The sequence below is a fragment of the Somniosus microcephalus genome, chromosome 19, assembly GCF_052327205.1.
Source record: "Somniosus microcephalus isolate GS21.2 chromosome 19, FLI_Smic_1.0, whole genome shotgun sequence".
Taxonomy (NCBI): Eukaryota; Metazoa; Chordata; class Chondrichthyes; order Squaliformes; family Somniosidae; genus Somniosus; species Somniosus microcephalus.
In genome coordinates, this window is record NC_141005.1 from 60,420,376 (window position 1) to 60,439,117 (window position 18,742).

Consider the following 18,742-nt stretch of genomic DNA (forward strand, 5'->3'; position numbering starts at 1 on the left):
GTGATGTTGGTTGAGAGAGAAGTATTGGCCAGGAACCTGGGGAGAACTCCCCTGCTCTTCTTTGAAATCATGCACCTGAGAGCAAACGGGGCCTCGGTTTAATGTCTTGTCTGATAAATGGTACCACCGACAGTGCAGCACTCCCTCAGTACGGCACTGAAGTGTCAACCTGGATTATATGCGGAGTCTCTGGATTGGGAACTCACAACCTTCTGACTCAGAGGCAAGAGTGCTACTACTGAGCCAAAGCTGGCAAGTAGAGAAAAGTCGCACACACAGTAGGGGGGCTCTCCTGAGCGATTGGGGCTAAGGCACTTTGATGGGACAAATGGAGGAAACCATACTGTATAGCTGGCTGTGCTTTTCCAGTTCTGGGAGTGCTCATAGAATCATAGAAATTTACAGCACGGAAGGAGGCCATTTCGGCCCATCGTGTCCGCGCTGGCCGATAAAGAGCTAGCCAGCCTAATACATAAGAACATAAGAAATAGTAACAGGAGTAGGCCATTCGGCCCATCGAGCCTGCTCCGCCATTCAATAAGATCATGGCTAACCTTCTACCTCAACTCCACCATCCCACTCAATCCCCATATCCCTTGGTTCCCTTAGTATCCAAAAATCTATCGATCTCTGTTTGAATATTCTGAATGACTAAGCATCCACAGCCCTCTGGGGTAAAGAATTCCAAAGATTCACAACCCTTTGAGTGAAGAAATTTCTCCTCATCCCAGTTCTAAATGGCCGACCCTTATTCTGAGACTATTACCCCGTGTTCTAGACTCCCCAGCCAGGGGAAACATGGCGGAGCAGGCTTGAGTGGCCGAATGGCCTACTCCTGCTCCTATCTTCTATGTTTCAATTACTCCCTGTGGTAGCGAGTTCCACATTCTCACCACTCTTTGGGTAAAGAAGTTTCTTCTGAATTCCCTATTGGATTTCTTGGTGACTATCTTATATTGATGGCCTCTAGTTATGCTCTTTCCCACAAGTGGAAACATTCTCTCTCTATCCACTCTAGCAACACTTTTCATAATTTAGGTCATCCCTCAGCCTTTTTTTATTCAAGAGAAAGACACCCAGCCTGTTCATCCTTTCCTGATATGTATACCCTCGCAATCCTAGTATCATCCTTGTAAATCTTCTCTGCATCCTCTCCAGTGCCTCTATATCCTTTTTATATTATGGTGACCAGAACTGTACGCAGTACTCTTGTGTGGCCTAACCAAGGTTCGATACAGGTTTAGCATAACTTCCCTACTTTTCAATTCTATCCCTCTAGAAATAAACCCTAGTGCTTGGTTTACTTTTTTATGGCTTTGCTAACCTGTGTTACAACTTTTAGTGATTTATGAATTTTTACTCCGAGATCCCTTTGTTCCTCTACCCCACCGAGACACGCACCCTCCAAGTGATAAGTGACCTCCCTATTCTTCCTCCCAAAAATATAATACCTCACATTTATCTGTGTTGAACTTCATTTGCCAATTATATGCCCATTCTGCAAGTTTATTAATGTCCTCCTGTAACTTGTTGCAGTCCTCCTCAGCATTGACTATCCCCCCCAATTTGGTGGCAACCGCAAATTTAGAAATTGTGTTTTTGATTCCTAAGTCTAAATCGTTAATGTAAATTGTGAACAGCAGTGGTCCCAGCACTGATCCTTGTGAATCACCACTACCCACCTTCTGCCACTGTGAATAGCTACCCTTTACTCCTACTCTCTGCTTTCTGTCCTGAAGCCAGCCAGCAATCCATTCTGCTACTTGACCCCTGACTCCACATTCTCTGACCTTGTTCATCAGTCTATTATGGGGTACCTTATCAAAGGCCTTTTGAAAATCCAGATAAATTACATCTACTGCATTATCATTGTCTCCTCTCTCTGTTACCTCTTCAAAAAATTCAATAAGGTTGGTCAAACAAGAATTTCCCTTTTGAAATCCATGTTGACTATTCAATATTATATTTTTGGGGGGCGATTTTGTGAGTGGGGGTGCGTTGGAGGCGGCACTGCTGCTTGTAGGGTCGATGTCCCGCCTCCATCGATTTGTGGCCAATCCACGCTATTTTCCCTTGATTGACCTTGTTAAGCCCACCCAGCGGGCTTAGCAGGCCAATTAAGGGAAAGCCGGTTGCAAAGCACGTCAATGGATGATGTGTCATCTGTCAAACAATCTCACTTTCCAGCTCTTGGTCTGTAGTCTGTAGTTTACGGCACTTCAAGTGCACATCCAAGCACTTTTTAAATGTGGTGAGGGTTTCTGCCTCTACCACCCTTTAAGGCAGTGAGTTCCAGAACCCCACAATCCTCTGGGTGAAGAAATTTCCCCTCAAATCCCCTCTAAACCTTCCACCAATTACTTTAAATTATGCCCCCTGATTGTTGCCCCCTCTGCTAGGGAAATAGGTCCTTCCTATCCACTCTATCTAGGCCCCTCATAATTTTATTATGAGCTCTCCCCTCAGCCTCCTCTGTTCCAAAGAAAACAAACCCAGCCTATACAATCTTTCCTTGTAGCTAAAATTCTCCATTCCAGGCAACATCCTTGTAAATCTCTTCTGAACCCTCTCTAGTGCAATCACATCTTTCCAGTAATGTGACCAGAACTGCTGTGGCCTAACTAGTGTTTTATACAGTTCAAGCATAACCCCCCTGCTCTTGTATTCTATGCCTCGGCTAATAAAGGCAAGTATTCCGTATGCCTTCTTAACCACCTTATCTATTTGGCCTGCTACCTTCAGGGATCTGTGGACATGCACTCCAAGGCCCCTTTGTTCCTCTACACTACTCAGTGTCCTACCATTTAATGTGTATTCCCTTGCCTTGTTCGCCCTCCCCAAATGCATTACCTCACATGTACTGGCCGCGCTAGACGTGCTCCTATCTAGTTATCCAGCAAGTTAAACATTCTATTCAAAATAATTCTTCTGAAGCGGTTGCTGTTTTGAAGCTTTTACTTGAACAAATTTGTGAAACTGTAAACAAAGACAAAGTATGTTTTGTACATAAACTGAGTACTACACATTCGATATTACACGATATAAACATATTTACAACAGTAGAATAGACTAATTGTATAACTAACTAACATTTGAACTAACTTCTGTAACTATTAAATATTAACCTTTTACAAACATAGTATTATCAAAATATTACTCTGACAACATTGCTATTATACTAAGAACTAAAGATACTCACAGATATTGCGTTTGGCCTAACATGAAGTCAGATTCCATTAGATTGTAAGTCCCTCATGGAATTCTCCATTACTTAAGTCAGGTTCTTCCTGGTAAAACTGCTTCCTGGGGTCAACAGGAAGAAAGGAACAGAGGCCAACTGAGCTCTCACAGGAAGAAAGGAAGAAAGGTCAGATGACCTCACACTGGAAGAAAGGTCAGATGACCTTTCCTGCCTTCAAACTGTCAATACACAATAACCGCCACTAGAGGGTGCTATCTGCACACATAAAATGTTCAGAATGTCCATCGGTCCAGAACATACCTCACACTTCTCCAGATTGAATTCCATTTGCCACAGTTCTGCCCACCTGACAAGTTCATTGATATCTTCCTGCAGTCTACAGCTTTCTTCTTCATTATCAACCACACAGCCGATTTTAGTACCATCTGCAAACTTCTTAATTATACCCCCTACATTCAAGTCCAAATCATTGATATATACCACAAAAGCAAGGGACCCAGTACTGAGCCTTGTAGAACCCCACTGGAAACAGCCTTCCAGTCACAAAAACACCCATCAACCATTACCCTTTGCTTCCTGCCTCTGAGCCAATTTTGGGTTCAACTTCCCACTTTGCCCTGGATCCCATAGGCGTTACCTTTCGTGACCAGTCTGCCATGTGGAACCTTATTAAAAGCCTTGTTAAAATCCATGTACACTACATCAAATGCACTACCCTCATCGACCCTCCTTGTTACCTCCTCAAAAAATTCAATCAAGTTAGTCAGACATGACCTTCCCTTAACAAATCCATGCTGACTGCCCTTGATTAATCCGTGGCTGTCTAAATGAAGATTTATCCTGTCCCTCAGAACTTTTTCCAATAACTTTCCCACCACCGAGGTTAGGCTGACTGTCCTGTAATTACTCGGTCTATCCCTTTCTCCCTTTTTAAACAAAGGTACCACGTTGGCAGTCCTCCGGCACCACACCTGTAGCCAGAGAGGATTGGAAAATGATGGTCAGAGCCTCTGTTATTTCCTCTTTTGCTTCTCTTAACAGCCTGGGATACATTTCATCCGGGCCTAGGGATTTGTTGCAATGGAAACTGAGACATCAGCTGTCAGACACTGCATGATGGTTGGGTCCACAAGTGCTCTAATGGATCTGCCCATCCCTTCCATGCTGGGAATAATGGGCTCCAACCTCTGCGCATAGCCCTGTGCAAGGTTGGTGGTGGACTCCTGCATGCTCCTTGACATTGCACTCAGGCTTTCTGGCAGGCCTGCCAATGCATCAAGCATTTCATTGTGCATACCCGTCAGTCTTCTTCTGTAGGCCGCCCAATTGAAGTCTTCACCTGAGTCCTGTGCAGCAGAACATGTGTGTGACCTCGCCCTCCAGGGAGCTGGCACCTGCGCTACTCTTTAATGTTAACACTGGGTGATAAAAGTGGAAAAAGCGTTCCACTTTCCCATGCTAATTATCTTCACCTTGATGACCACAAACTTAATCGCTTTTGCCAAAATAAAATGGAGAATAATTTTTTTTAAATGAAATACTGTGCATCAGTCTCATTTCAATCATGTTTGCCACACCATCCCACTGTATTCAGTAGTTAAGAGTTATAGTAAAGTCACAACAGCTGGAAATCCCACATGCTTTTATTTTGATTTGACTGGTTTATCTTAGGCACTGCACCCAGAGATCCTGAACGTATGCCACTGGGAGATCTGCAGGAGATACTTTCACAGGTCAAAGAAGCAGTCAAAGTTTTACTCTGTTCATGTGGCCTTGTGGGACTTGCCTTCCCACCGAGGGTGAATGGTTAATCCTTGCATCTGAGCCTGCAGTCTGTGTCCTGCAACTTCTGTATAGATCAGAACATTTCTCGAATCATGCTTTTAATCCACTTATATTGTACCTTGCGACATGATGTGGCCTTGTAATCACTAGAGTTCCAGTTCCTACACTGCGGTGGTAACACTACAAATTTGTATAGAGCAGTGACGAAGCATCTGTTTCTGTTTGGTATGTCAAGCAGGCTGTTCTAGTAAAAGGTACTTAGACATTTCTGTAAGCTTTTGAGATACTAGCAGATCTCCTGTGGCATTGCTTATGGTAAGTTGGAGGACACGTTTTATAATAACAGAAATGCTATACCAGGTAAAGGAAACTCTCGATTTACCGGCACCCAAACAACCGGAAATCTCGGTTAACCGGCAAAATTCAGGAGTAGGTTCAGTTAAGTTTTTCTTCATATTAGTGACCGTTTCTTGATTCTTGGCTGTGTAATCGGGGGTTTCTGCACTTGTTGCTAAGCAACAGGGACGCTTGGTCTGTGGCTGGGGTTCTTGCAGCTGTTGCTAAGCAACAGGGAAGCCTTGTTTTTGCTGCTGTGTACGGAGCTCTCGTACCTTTTAACTATAACTCTGTAATCCGGACTTTTTGATAAACCGGCACCACGCCGGTCCCGTCGCTGCCAGATAAAAAAGAGTTTCCTGTAATGTGTATAGTGCATTATTCTGAACCTGTATAAAACTTGGCTTACCCCCTTAAGGCCACAAAATCTAATTACTACAAATAGGCACATCCTATTTGTGTGTGTATATGTGTGTGTGTGTGTATGTGTGTGTATGGGGGCGATTTTCCCAATGGAGGCGGGTTTCGGTTTGGGTGGGTTCCAAACCTGCCTCCACTGAGAGATGAGAAAAAAATTGCGATTTTTTTTTCCCCCCCCCTAATTGGCCAGTTGATTTCAGAGGTGTGGGTTCCCCTGGGCCAATTAGTGTTTTGGGACTGAAACTCGCCTCTGCCGACGTCACTTATCCAGCTTCATTTAAGGGCTGCTTGCTGCCTTGGCTCATTCCACTGGTTTTTGGTTGATGATGCACCACCTCCAAACTTTTTTCTGCTTCAACAATGGCCAACTCCAAGGCAAGGACCTCCCCGAGGTTCTCCAATGAGGCGCTGGGAATGCTGGTTGAGGGGGCGAGAGCCAGCAGGAAGGTGCTCTTTCCCTCATCTGGGAGGAAGAGGTCTCCCAAAGTAACCATGGCTGTCTGGGTACAGCTGGCAAGGGACATCACCTCCAGATCAGTGTGCAGCAGAACATGGATGCAGTGCTGTAAAAGGTTCAATGACCTTGTAAGATCAGGCAAAGTGAGTATACTGTCAGCTTGACCCTCCTTCTGCTCCCCTTCTCCTCTCATCACCAGCACTCTGCATTGTCAACCTCCTCCTCCACATCCCACTTTACCCTTACAACCCTTGCACCCTTCACCATCCCTCTCACTCTATGAACCCAATCATTTGACTATTCTGCCCTCACACTCCCTTTCAATGTTATGCAATGACAACGACTAACAATGCACAGGGAGGGCCTTTGGATATGGAACCTCACTCCATCTTTGTCTCCTAAGCATCTATGCTCTGGACTCTCTACACTCACTCCATCATTCTCACTCCAACTCCACTTGTCTCCCTCACTGCAGGAAAAAAGAACCCACAATAGAAGGGAAAGGGCGAAGACAGGAGGAGGGCCACCTTCCCTAGCTATTCTCACCCAGGCTGAAGAGGCGGCCCTGGACATCGCTGGTGCAGAGGTGGAAGTGGGGGACGGACAGATGGGCGAGGCAGAGCAAGCTGGTGACCGAATAGTTTTGCCTCTCATTTACACTGCTTGAGTGACTGAAATGGCTGCTGGTGTACATTATTAGAATGCAACTTGAGCATCTGCACTATTGCATGTGCATGCCAGACTTCCGTCAAATGTCTAACCCATGTCTTTACTCCCCCACAGGACCATCCACAGAGCCCCACCCCACTGTCAATGAGGAAGAGGTTGAGCAACAAGACTCCTTAGGGGAACCTGCAACATCTGAGGACACAGCGTCAGCAGATGTAAGCACGCCCAGCACCAGCGCAGATATGCACATCTCGGTGGGACCTTCGGAACATAGAGTAGTGTTGTCACCATGTGTATCACATCTCACAGGTGAGCATCAGCAGGTGGTTGTTACAGGGACAGCAGTGGAGAGTACTCGGCGGAGGTCGCAGGACTCTCCTAGCTCTGCTCCGCTGCATGTGGACCCTGTGCCTCTGGGTCCATCCAGAAGGAGAGCGATGCTTGAACTCCAGGAGCAGGTGCAAGAGTAACTGATCGGTCTTGTCTCCAGGGTCGCTGCTAGTGTGGAGAGGATGGAGGAGTCCAACTCTAACCTGAGCAGTGCCGTTGGGGAGGCAATGGCGCATATACGCAGCACCACGCTTCTATAGGTATGTGAAAAGGAAAAGACTGGCGAAGGTAAATGTAGGTCCTTTACAGTCAGAGACGGGCGAATTTATAATGGGGAATGAGGAAATGGCAGAGAAATTAAATAAATACTTTGTTTCTGTCTTCACGGAGGAAGACACAAAAAACCTCCCAGAAATACGAGAAAACCAAGGGTGTGGCGAGAATGAGGAACTTAAAGAAATTATTATTAGTAAAAAAACAGTACTAGCAAAATTAATGGGACCAAAAGTCGATAAATCCCAAGGACCGGATGACCTACATCCTAGGGTTTTGAAAGAGGTGGCCATTGGGATAGTGGACGCGTTGGTTGTCATCTTCCAAAATTCTATAGATTCTGGAACAGTTCCTGCAGATTGGAGGATAGCAAATGTAACCCCGCTATTTAAGAAAGGAGAGAGAGAGAAAACGGGGAACTACAGACCTGTTAACCTCACATCAGTAGTTGGGAAAATGCTGGATTCTATTAGAAGTGGGGCGCTAACCAACTAGCGCCCGGGCGCAGCGATCCTTGCGCCTCCTCCCATATTGAGCGGACATTTAGCGCCGGCACAAAATTTTAGCGCCCGCTCACGGACGCAGGCAGATCATGACGTCATTTCAGTGTGCAACGCCTTTTGGGCGCCCCGGACCGGAAATTCAGTGGCGCCCCCCCTCCGTTCCGCCTGGCGCTAATAAGGACAGCTTATCTGGAGCGCTCCCCAGCCGCTCTCGGGCTGGGGGGGGCGCTATTTAAAGGGGACTGCTGTTTAAAAGCGGCAGCCATTTCTGGAGCACAACTTCTTCCAGAGTTACAGAGAGTTGCTGAGCTGCACACTGAGAGCCCTTTCACCACTGAACCAGTGTTGGCAGCAGAACTTCAGCCTTCTGACCATCACCTTGCTGTTGGTGAGCTTTTCAAAGGGGGAAACTTTCTGTGCACACTTATTATGGGGGCTGCATTGGAGGCAAACGTCCTGCTGCTGAATCATCTGGAAAGGGCACAGAGACGCAGGGAGAGAGGGGCAGGCATGGCCAGATGGAGGAGGAACAACAGACGTTGCCACAGGAGACCGTACGCTGCCAGGGTTTTCCCACAGCAGTCCTCATACATGAACATGTTGGAGGAGCAGTGTATCAGAAGGCTGCGCTTTAGAAAGGAGGTGGTGACTGAGCTGTGCCACCTGCTTCAGCCAGATCTGCAGCCTCAGCTAAGGTGCAGGACATCTCTGTCGGTGGCTGCGAAGATCACTGTTGCCCTTAACTTCTACGCAAGCGGCTCCTTTCAGGGCGCAACTGGGGACATAGCCAACATCTCGCAGTTTGCGGTGCATTGCTGCATCTGTCAAGTGACTGATGCCCTGTATAAAAGGAGGCGGCAGTACATCTCCTTCCCATGACCCCGGACAAGCAGCGGGAGCGCGCAGAGGGCTTCGCAGCAATAGCGGACTTCCCCATGGTGCAGGGTGCCATTGACTGCACGCACGTGGCTTTGCGGGCACCTGTAGAGAATGCGGAGGAGTTCCGCAACCGCAAGGGGTTCCATTTCTTGAATGTCCAGTTGCTCTGTGACCACCGACAGCTGATCCTCGCAGCGAATGCTCAGTTCCCAGGAAGCAGCCACGATGCCTTCATCCTGCGCCAGACTTCTGTTGCAGACCTTTTCGAGGCCCCGGCTCACCCAGGAGGCTGGCTTCTCGGGGGCAAGGGCTATCCTCTGTGCACCTGGCTGATGACCCCGCTCCGTTCGCCCAGCACCCCTGCTGAAGAACGCTACAATGCGAGCCATCAGGCGACGAGGAACATTGTGGAGCACACAATTGGCGTGCTAAAGCAGCGATTCCGCTGTCTGGACCATTCCAGAGGAGCCCTGCAGTACTCGCCTGAGCGAGTCTCCTACTTCGTGGTAGTGTGCTGCATGCTGCATAACCTAGCAATCCTACGTACCCAGCCAATGCCACCAGACATTGAAGCACCAGCAGAGGAGGACGAGGACGAGGAGGAGGACGAGGTCCAAGATGGGAGGGAGGCACAAACGGGAAGGTCCGTCCATCAGAGGCTGATCAGAAGTCACTTCTAGGCCCCTCTAACGGAATGTGAAGGGCAAAATTCATGTAAATAGCAGACATGGCCATTGTAAATAAAGGAAGTTGTTTATTCTACAAAATGTGCTTCCTTCCAGCAAAAAAAAGCAATTGCAACAAAAAGCAAACATATCACACTGACACATAAGTGGCTCGCACACCCGGGAGACTGTCCAAAACATTACTTCCATCCAGACCTGCATCCTCGGTCTTGATTTCAACAAAAACGGGGTTTCAACAGCACCCTCTAATCTTTCCCCCTTAATGGCGATCTGCTTCTCCTGCGAGTTCTGCCCCGTCCCTCCCCGCAGCTCCTTCGCAGTGGGACCCCAGTGGCTGCAGCAAGGCTGGGGGAGGCCTGCTGACTGTCCGAAATCGCAGATGCCCGTGAGGAACGGCCTGGACGAGCTCTGGCCCTGGAGGGCCCGGCTGCTGACTGCTCCAACATGGCATGGGTGGAAGCAGTCTGTCCTGCAGGTGGTGGCAGCTGCAGTGGAGAAGTGCCAGCGGTTGGAGCAGGAATGCTGTCATCCTGAGAGCGGACAGCAGTTCCCTGGTCGGCCAACACACTGGCATTCTGACGGGCCAGCAACACAGCATGCGCAGCAATCGGCTGGTCCACAGATTGCTGGCCTGCTGTGGTGCTGCAAGGGCCCCGGGGAATCCTGCCTGATCCAGCGAGGGTGGCAGCAGTCAGTTGTCGCGTGGCCTCAATCTGAGCCTGCATGAGACCAGCGAGTGACTGCGTGGCAGCACTCAGCACTTGCGTGGTAGGTGCCAGTGCTTCGGTGAAGCCCTGGACAGTCCTTTCCATTGCTGTCGCGAAGCCCTGGACAGTCCTTTCCATTGCTGCCCCGAAGCCCTGGACAGCCCTTTCCAGTGCTGTCCCGAAGTCCTGCGCACTCCGGGCCTGTGCTGCGCCGAAGTCTTGGACACTCCTTGCCAGTGTCTCGATGGATTCAGGCGTCCTTGCCACTGCAGCCATGAGCTCAGTGTGCCTCAGCCCAGCCTGGGCGCTCATTTCTGCGAGGGCACGCACCTCCTCTGCGCTCTGTGCAGCAGCATTCGCGGCCTGACTCGCCCTCCGGGGAGACGGCCCCCGAGCTTCCCTCCCCCCCTTGCGTTTCTGCAGCCCGCTGGTCCCTGGAGCTGGCTCCTCCCCAGAGCATTCCCCCCCGCTCCCCTCCAGGGAAGTAATCTCCCCAGTCGGCAGATGGGCTGGCTCGCCTGAGGGTGGTTCGGATGGTCCGGCTTCCTCCTGGTCGTCGCCTCCAGAGTCAGTGGCACTGGCAGATTGAGGGCCCGGCTCCCGAGCTGGTGATGCAGCATCTGAAAGCAGGGATGTTGAAGAGTGGCTTTAGCGAAAGGACAGGGTGGCAGCAAGGGATGCATGAGTGCTGCAATGCGCTGACTTGGGCCCAAAGTGAAAAAGCATGCTGGTGGGGGGAACAAGTGGAAGGAGAGAGTTCAGAAAGGTGATGACCTTACCATCGCTCTGCATAATGGGGTCGGCGGCTCCAGAGGTGACAGGACCACTCATCCGGCCTCCAGCAATCTGGTGTACACGCTCTTCCAGGTCTGTCAGGGTCAGCAGATGAGGCCGGCCTCCTCCAGTGCGAATCTGCTCCCGACGGTTCCTGGCCAGCTTGGCCTGCAAGAGAAAGAACAGGAAGTGATGAAACATGCTGCCCTGAGCTGACATCACATGCCCCCCATGGTCGAATAGCCCTTACATTATGCTGCCCTGATCTGACATCACATGCCCCCCATGGTCGAATAGCCCTTACATTATGCTGCCCTGATCTGACATCACATGCCCCCATGGTAGAATAGCCCTTACATTATGCACTGAGCTGAATGTGCGTGTGTGTTTCCAGAAAGGGCCATGGGTTATGGATGACAGCTGGCCATTGGGGTTTTGCAGACCCTCTGGCCATAAAGTGAGGTGCAGATGGAGCGATGGAGATGATTGTGAAAAAGGCACTTACCCTAACGACCCGAGTGAGGTCGTTGAACTTCTTCCTGCATTGAACAGGAGTCCTGGGCACCACGCTGGTGGCGGTCACTATCTGGGAAACTTCCCTCCAAGCTCGCCGGTAATCTCTCTGCTGAGGCCGCCTGCCATTTTCGGGGTACAGCACAGCCTGCCGGCACTCCACTGCGCCAACCAGAGCATCCAAGGCCTCATCGCTGAATCACTCCACTCTCTGCCTGACCCTCTCCATGTCTGGGAAGTCTGGTACGCCACAGGTTGCTCAGCAACGATTTTGAGGCCTACAAGGCGCAGAGTGTGGCTGCTGATGCTACTTGACCCGCCCCTTTAAGAGCTGGCCGGCGCCAGTGTGTCTTGTGGAAATCGATTATTGACTGCACCTGCGCTGCGCCTGGCCGCTGAGAAATTGAGTTGCGCTGCCGGGTTAGCGCCTTAAGAGTAGCGTGCAATGCCTGATTTAGCGCCGCAATCACCTTCAGGGGCACTGCAACCCAATATCGCGCGAGGTGGCGATAAATTGCGCCTGGCGCTAAAGTTTGCGCAACGCCAGTACTAGCGCCCCAAATGGGGCGATACTATTATTTTCTAAGGGGGAGAAATTCAGTAAGATTGGGCAGAATCAACATGGATTTATGAAACGGAAATCCTGTTTGACAAACCTATTGGAGTTCTTTGAGGATGTAACTAGTGGAGTAGACAAAGGGGAACTGGTAGATCTGGTGTATTTGGATTTTCAGAAGGCCTTCGATAATGTCCCACAGAAGAGGTTGGTGAACAAAATTAGGGCACATGGAATTGGGGGTAACATACTAGCATGGATTGAGAATTGGTTAACAGACAGAAAACAGAGAGTAGGGATAAACGGGTCTTTTTCAGGATGGCAGGCTGTGACTAGTGGGGTACCGCAAGGATCGGTGCTTGGGCCCCAGCTATTCATAATCTATATCAATGATTTGGATGAGGGATCTAAATGTAACATTTCCAAATTTGCTGATGATGCAAAGCTAGGTGGCAGTGTCAGTTGTGAAGAGGATGCGAAAAAGCTTCAGGGGGATCTTGACAGGCTCAGTGAGTGGGCGAGAACATGGCAGATGGAATATAATGTGGAAAAATGTGAAGTTACCCACTTTGGTAGAAAAAACAAAGTCAGAGTATTTCCTAAATGGTGAAAGATTTGGGAAAGCAGATGCTCAAAGGGACCCGGGTGTCCTTGTACATGAGTCACTGAAAGTGAATGTGCAGGTGCAGCAAGCCATTAGGAAGGCAAATGGTATGCTGGGCTTCATTACAAGAGGATTTGAGTACATGAGTAAAGAAGTCTTACTCCAATTATATAGGGCCTTGGTGAGACCGCACCTGGAGTACTGTGTACAATTTTGGTCTCCTTACCTAAGGAAGGATATACTTGCCATAGAGGGAGTGCCACGAAGGTTCACAAGATTGATTCCTGAGATGGCGGGACTGTCGTATGAGAAGAAATTGAGTAAACTAGGCCTGTATTCTCTTGAATTCAGAAGAATGAGAGGGGATCTTATTGAAGCATACAAAATTATTACAGGGCTTGATAGGGTGGATGCTGGGAGAATGTTTCCCTTGGCTGGGGAGTCTAGAACCAGGGGCCACAGCCTCAGGATAAAGGGTAGGCCATTCAGGACAGAGAGGAGAAGAAATTTCTTCACACAGAGGGTGGTGAATCTCTGGAATTCTCTGCTCCAGAGGGCTGTGGAGGCTCAGTTATTGGGTGACGTAAGAAAACTACTAGGCACTTGGTCTAAACGTTAAACAAAGCTTTAATCAACTGTTTTACAACATGGGGGTCTAGTTGTGTCCTTCACTAGTTCCTGTTAAGAATGTCCTGCACAAGCTGGGCCCGTGCCCGAGTATTTATACTCTCCCTGGACAGCGCCACCTGTAGGCCGCTCAGTATTATTTCGTAAGTCTTTCTTTCATGAATGACTGATTCATGTCATTAGGTATATTCAAAACAGAAGTCGATAGATTTCTGACTAGAAAGGGCATCAAGGGATATGGCGATAGGGCCGGTGAATGGAGTTGAGGCAGAAGATCAGCCATGATCTCATTGAATGGCGGAGCAGGTTCGAAGGGCCAAATGGCCTACTCCTGCTCCTATTTCTTATGTTCTTATGGAGGAAATAAGTCACCAGAGTCAGGAAAACATGGTGATTGTTCAGAATAGACTGACATCTCTGGAGGAGTGATGGGCAGCTATTGAACAGGCAAACCAGAGCTTCATGGCAGTCCTTTTGAGTAGGACTGCCAGTGCAGACACGGGTCCCCATGGCCCCCCTGATGTGCAGCAAGGTGCCCTCAAGCACTGAGGTGGACCTGACCCATGAGATGGAAGTTGGTGACAGACAACAAGGAAGTGGGGGCTCCTCTCCAAGCGCTCACACTTCCATGCCACTGCATAGCCCTCGGTCAGAGCCCCACCAGAGTCTGCACCCAACTGAGATGGGCGTCTCAGCCCCTGCACTGCCGCAGGAGGAGCGGACGTTTGGCGAGCCCTCACAGGCTCGTAAATCCAGAGGACGCCCGCCAAAGGTGTTGAAGCGGGAGCAGCATGAAAGTGAGCAAGGGGCCTCCACTTCTGCTGAAGCCACAGGGGGAACACCATGTAGGAGCACGCGTAAAAGAGTAATAATGCACCATTAGTCACAGGGGTAGCCACTTGGGTGATTGTTTATGTTTATTGACAAATGCCATCCCTGTTTGAAAGTATAAAAATGATTTGATGGCAAACTGTTGGTGTGATGGCATCTGTTATTTCGCCTTAGGCAGCTCCACATTGAGGGCTCTGCGACACTTGCGTGGTCAGTTTGGTGGCCAGAGTGAAAGGAGGCCATAGAGTCATGTCCATTGTCTATCATGTATTAAGATGGAGCCAAGGACATGGGCAACCTATGCAAATCTGGCCAGGATAAGTGCATTCCTTGCATCACGGCCACTGCTGCTGGTCGATAGGCCGGCGCTCGGTCCTCCTCCTTGTCCTCATCTGAGGAGGCTATGAACTGAGCTACTTGCTCATCAGGAAGCTGCAAGCCACGATGTTGTGCAGTGCACAGCAGACCATGACCTTTCTGGAGACCCTGGCTGCTGAATACTGCAGGGCTCCACCTGATCTGTCAAGGCATCAGAATCGCATCTTCAGCAAGCCAATGGTTTGCTCGATGATGGACCTGGTCGAAATGTGGCTGGCGTTGTAGCGCTCTTCAGCCTCGTTAGCTGGCCTCCTGATTGGCGTAATTAGCCACTTCTTCAGGGGGTAGCCCTTGTCATCAAGGAGCCATCCGTTAAGTTGGTTTGGCGGATTGAAGAATGGAGGAACACTCGAGTTCCGCAGGATGAAAGAGTCATGGCAACTACTATAGAACTTGGCGCAAACGTGCAAAATCTCCTTCTTGTGGTTTTCCACCAGCTGTACGTTGAGGGAGTGGAGGCTCTTGCGGTTGACAAATAGCTGGGTTGTGATGGGGGTGCCGTAAGGGCCACATGTGTGCAGTCTATGAAGCCCTACACCATTGAGAGATTGGGTCGATTGGGCTTTTATTCGCTAGAGTTTAGAAGAATGAGAGGGGATCTCATTGAAACTTATAAAATTCTAACAGGACTCACGTATTCATCTGAAATATCCTTCTACTTCTACTCTGACTAGCATGTGGCACTGGTAGCAATCCTGAGATTACTACCTTTGAGGTCCTATTTTTTAATTTATCTCCTAACTTCCTATATTCAGCGTTTAGGAAGCGTTTTAACTCATCCCGGTTTTTACCTGTATCGTTGGTACCTATATGCACCACGACAACTGGCTGTTCACCCTCCCCCTCCAGAATGCTCTGCAGCCGCACCGAGACATCCTTGACCCTTGCACCAGGGAGGCAACACACCACCCTGGAGTCTCGTTTGCGGCCGCAGAAACGCCTATCTATTCCCCTTACAATAGAATCCCCTATCACTATAGCTCTCCTGCTCTTTTTCCTCCCGTCCTGTGCAGCAGAACCACCCACAGTGCCAGGAAGTTGGCTGCTGCTGCCTTCCCCCGATAAGCCATCTCCCTCAACAATATCCAAAGCGGTATATCTGTTTGAGAGGGGGTTGGCCACAGGGGACCCCTGCACTACCTGCCTGCGCCTACTACTCTGCCTGGCGGTCACCCATTCCCTTCCTGCCTGTGCAGCCTTTACCTGCGGTGTGACCAACTGATTAAACGTGATATCTATGACGTCCTCAGCATCGCGAATGCTCCAATATGTATCCATTCGCAGCTCCAGCGCCGCAATGCGGTCTGCCAGTAGCTGCAGCTGGATACACTTCCTGCATACATGGTCGTCAGGGACACAGGAAGTGTCCCTGATTTCTCACATAGTGCAGGAGGAGCATGCCACGGGTCCGAGCTGTGCTGTCTTGACTTACCCTTCAATTAATTTAAATTAACTTAAATCAATACCACCAATTACACTACAATTAAATGATATACTCAAGGGCCCTTGGTTATTAGCACTCCCCGATACACAACAGAGACCTTAGAAAGTATAACCACAAAAATTAAGACCTTCTAAACTTTATAAACTATTAACCTTAACTGTCAAACTATGGAGAAGTATAAATACTCACCTGGCCGTACTCACCCAATCAGCTGCTTCCTCTTGCCCACATCACTTTTGGAATTGTGGCATGGCTCTGGAATGCCGCCGCTGGTCTGCAAGATTGACTGGCCTTTGAGAAAAAGCCTGTGAAAGTGAGTTTAAAAACTCACTACTCTCCTGCTGCTCCTGACACCGGCCTCTTCCTACAGGGTGAAAAGCCTCTCCCGCTCTCGGTGCTCTGTTTAAATCAGCCTCTCCCGCTCTCGGAGCTCTGTTTCATCCTCTGTAAACCCTGAGAGGGGGGTATTTCATGCGGCGATGTGTTTCCATACACTGGCGCCTTCTGCCCTGTGCAGCATCAGGTGGGTGAGCAGGAGATTGCGGCTCCTGCTGCTGAGCTGCCTGGTTCTGCTGCTGCCATGGCTGCTCCTCATCCGAATCTGAGCTCCATGGTGAAAGGAAATAAATGGTTCCCATGCTGCTGGCAGTTACCTCCGTTGGGGAAGCGCTCAGTCCAAGCGGGGAGAGGGTCTTCCAAGGAGGTCCCACAGTTGAGAGATAGAAACTGCAGCACCTCCGACTTCAGTAGGCCTGATAAAAGTGCTGAAAGACCTGTGGAACAAAAGTTCTGCCACTTGCAAATGCTCCCTGATGAAAGCTCCGTTTTAATGGTGGTGCTGCAGCTGTGAGGAGGCCACCCACTTGTCAACCCTCAAGGTTTAGCTGGCGTGGTTTAGGAGGGTCGTGGAACACGCTGAAAATGTGGTAAAATAACGAGCGCCTGTTTAAATAGGATTATAGAGGCCCTTAGCTACTATTTAAGGTACTTAACTACCTCTTCCGACTGATGGAGGCGGGACCGAATCGCACCCATCGAAACTGCCTCCGGCAAAATTGTACGGAGGCGGGTTCCGAACCCGCCCTCAGTTTTTGCCATTTTGCCAACTGTCCCACCTCCAAACCCGCCTCCTCGGGGCTGGGAAAATCACCCCCTGTGTGTGTATATATGTGCGTGCGTTCACTGTCATTTTACTTTGGGCTTGAATCCAGGCCAGACTGAAAGGATGAAATTCTTTTCTCTGCTGACTGGAATTATCCTATGGATGCGAAATTGGTTTTAAATTGTCAATCACTCTCTCAGAAAGGCTGTAAGGAAAATGGAAACGTTCATACTTGTACTGCGTTGTATCGTGTCCAGCATATTTAACTTTGTGGGGATCTGTGCTTGTGTAAATTAGCTATTTGGGTTTCTGCAATTTTTGCTGCCTCTGAGTCAGAAGGTTTTGGGTTCGAGACCCGCTGTTAACTGGGCTGACATTTCAGTGCAGTAGTGAGAGTGCTGCGTTGTCTTTTGGATGAGATATGGTTCCATCCGCCTGTTTAGGTGGACATAAAAGATCCCTAGGAGTTGTCCTGGTGCCTAGCCATCACCACTGACAACAGATTATCTGGTCATTTGCTGGTTGTGGGACCTTGCTGTGCATAAATCAGCTGTTGTGTTTGCCTACATAACAACAATGACAACACTTCAAAAGTAATCCATTGGCTGTAAAGTGCTCTATGATATCCTGTGGACATGAAGGACCCTGTATAAATTTAAGTTCTTTCTTGCGTCTGACATTCCATTTGAATGCGGTAAGAGTTATGTAGACACAGAAGCCGAATGTCTAACGTAGATGTTTGACTGTACCAAGGTCTTGGGACCTCGGATCCATTAAGAATATTCAATAATATATAATTCTTTAAAAACAAGCTTAGTTGCTATTGCAGATAATTTTGATTTAAAAACAAAATGGTTTCCGAGATCAGGTTTGGGTATGAGTGATGACCTTTTGTTGCTGGAAAGATGTACTGATAATTTTGATCATTTCCAAACTTGGTGTGGGACCGGGGAGTGTTAAACATGGAGAAGGAAATATCATCCAGTATGTTGTGTGGTATTGTTTGTGAATCTCCTTGAATATAGGTGGTGTATGACTGAAGTAAGCCTTACTGGAAAGTAATCCTTTCTATTTCCTTTTGTGCTCCTGTAGCTGCAGATCAGAGGTCTCCTCCTGACTATCTTTGCTGCCTGTATTGGTGGCACCTTCCAATATGGGTTTAACCTGACAATCATCAATGCACCAACAACTGTGAGTCCAGAGCAATGGTCAACTTGAAAAGGTCAGTTGTCTCCATATTTGTAAAGGCATAATTAAAACTAAATCCATATTTTTCTTTACCTCAAAATGACAGTACATCCAAACATTTATCAACGAGACCTGGACTGAGCGCTACGGCACGCAACTGGAGAGCCGGTCCATCACATTGCTCTGGAGCATTATCATGGCCACTTATTCAGTTGGAGGATTGGTCGGGGCACTTATTGCTGGACCCATGGCCATAATGTATGGAAGGTACGAACTACAGGGGAAATGTTGGGGTTCACTACCAAGAAAAATCTACCCTTCTTTGCTGTGAGTGGGACGTGAACCTTCCAACTCAGAAGTGAGAGCGCTAGCACAGGGTCAATTTGATACCAAGGGTATGAGAAGAAAATTCAGAGGGAATACGGTGAGAGAGAGAGATCGCCTGTTGGATGACAAACTTTTTTCTTTTCTTTTGTCC

The 18,742-nt window shown here is 48.8% G+C and overlaps 1 protein-coding gene across 1 annotated transcript in view; it reads left to right on the top strand.

Annotated features, from left to right (window-relative positions):
* The window catches only part of LOC147104511 (solute carrier family 2, facilitated glucose transporter member 11-like), a 124,736-nt gene that overhangs the window by 29,441 nt on the left and 76,553 nt on the right, over nt 1-18,742 (top strand). The window contains exons 2-5 of the mRNA XM_085961871.1: nt 6,676-6,829; nt 6,984-7,084; nt 18,169-18,267; nt 18,371-18,531. Of these exons, the coding sequence (XP_085817997.1) occupies nt 6,676-6,829; nt 6,984-7,084; nt 18,169-18,267; nt 18,371-18,531 (515 nt within the window). The remainder of the gene's footprint in view (nt 1-6,675; nt 6,830-6,983; nt 7,085-18,168; nt 18,268-18,370; nt 18,532-18,742) is intronic.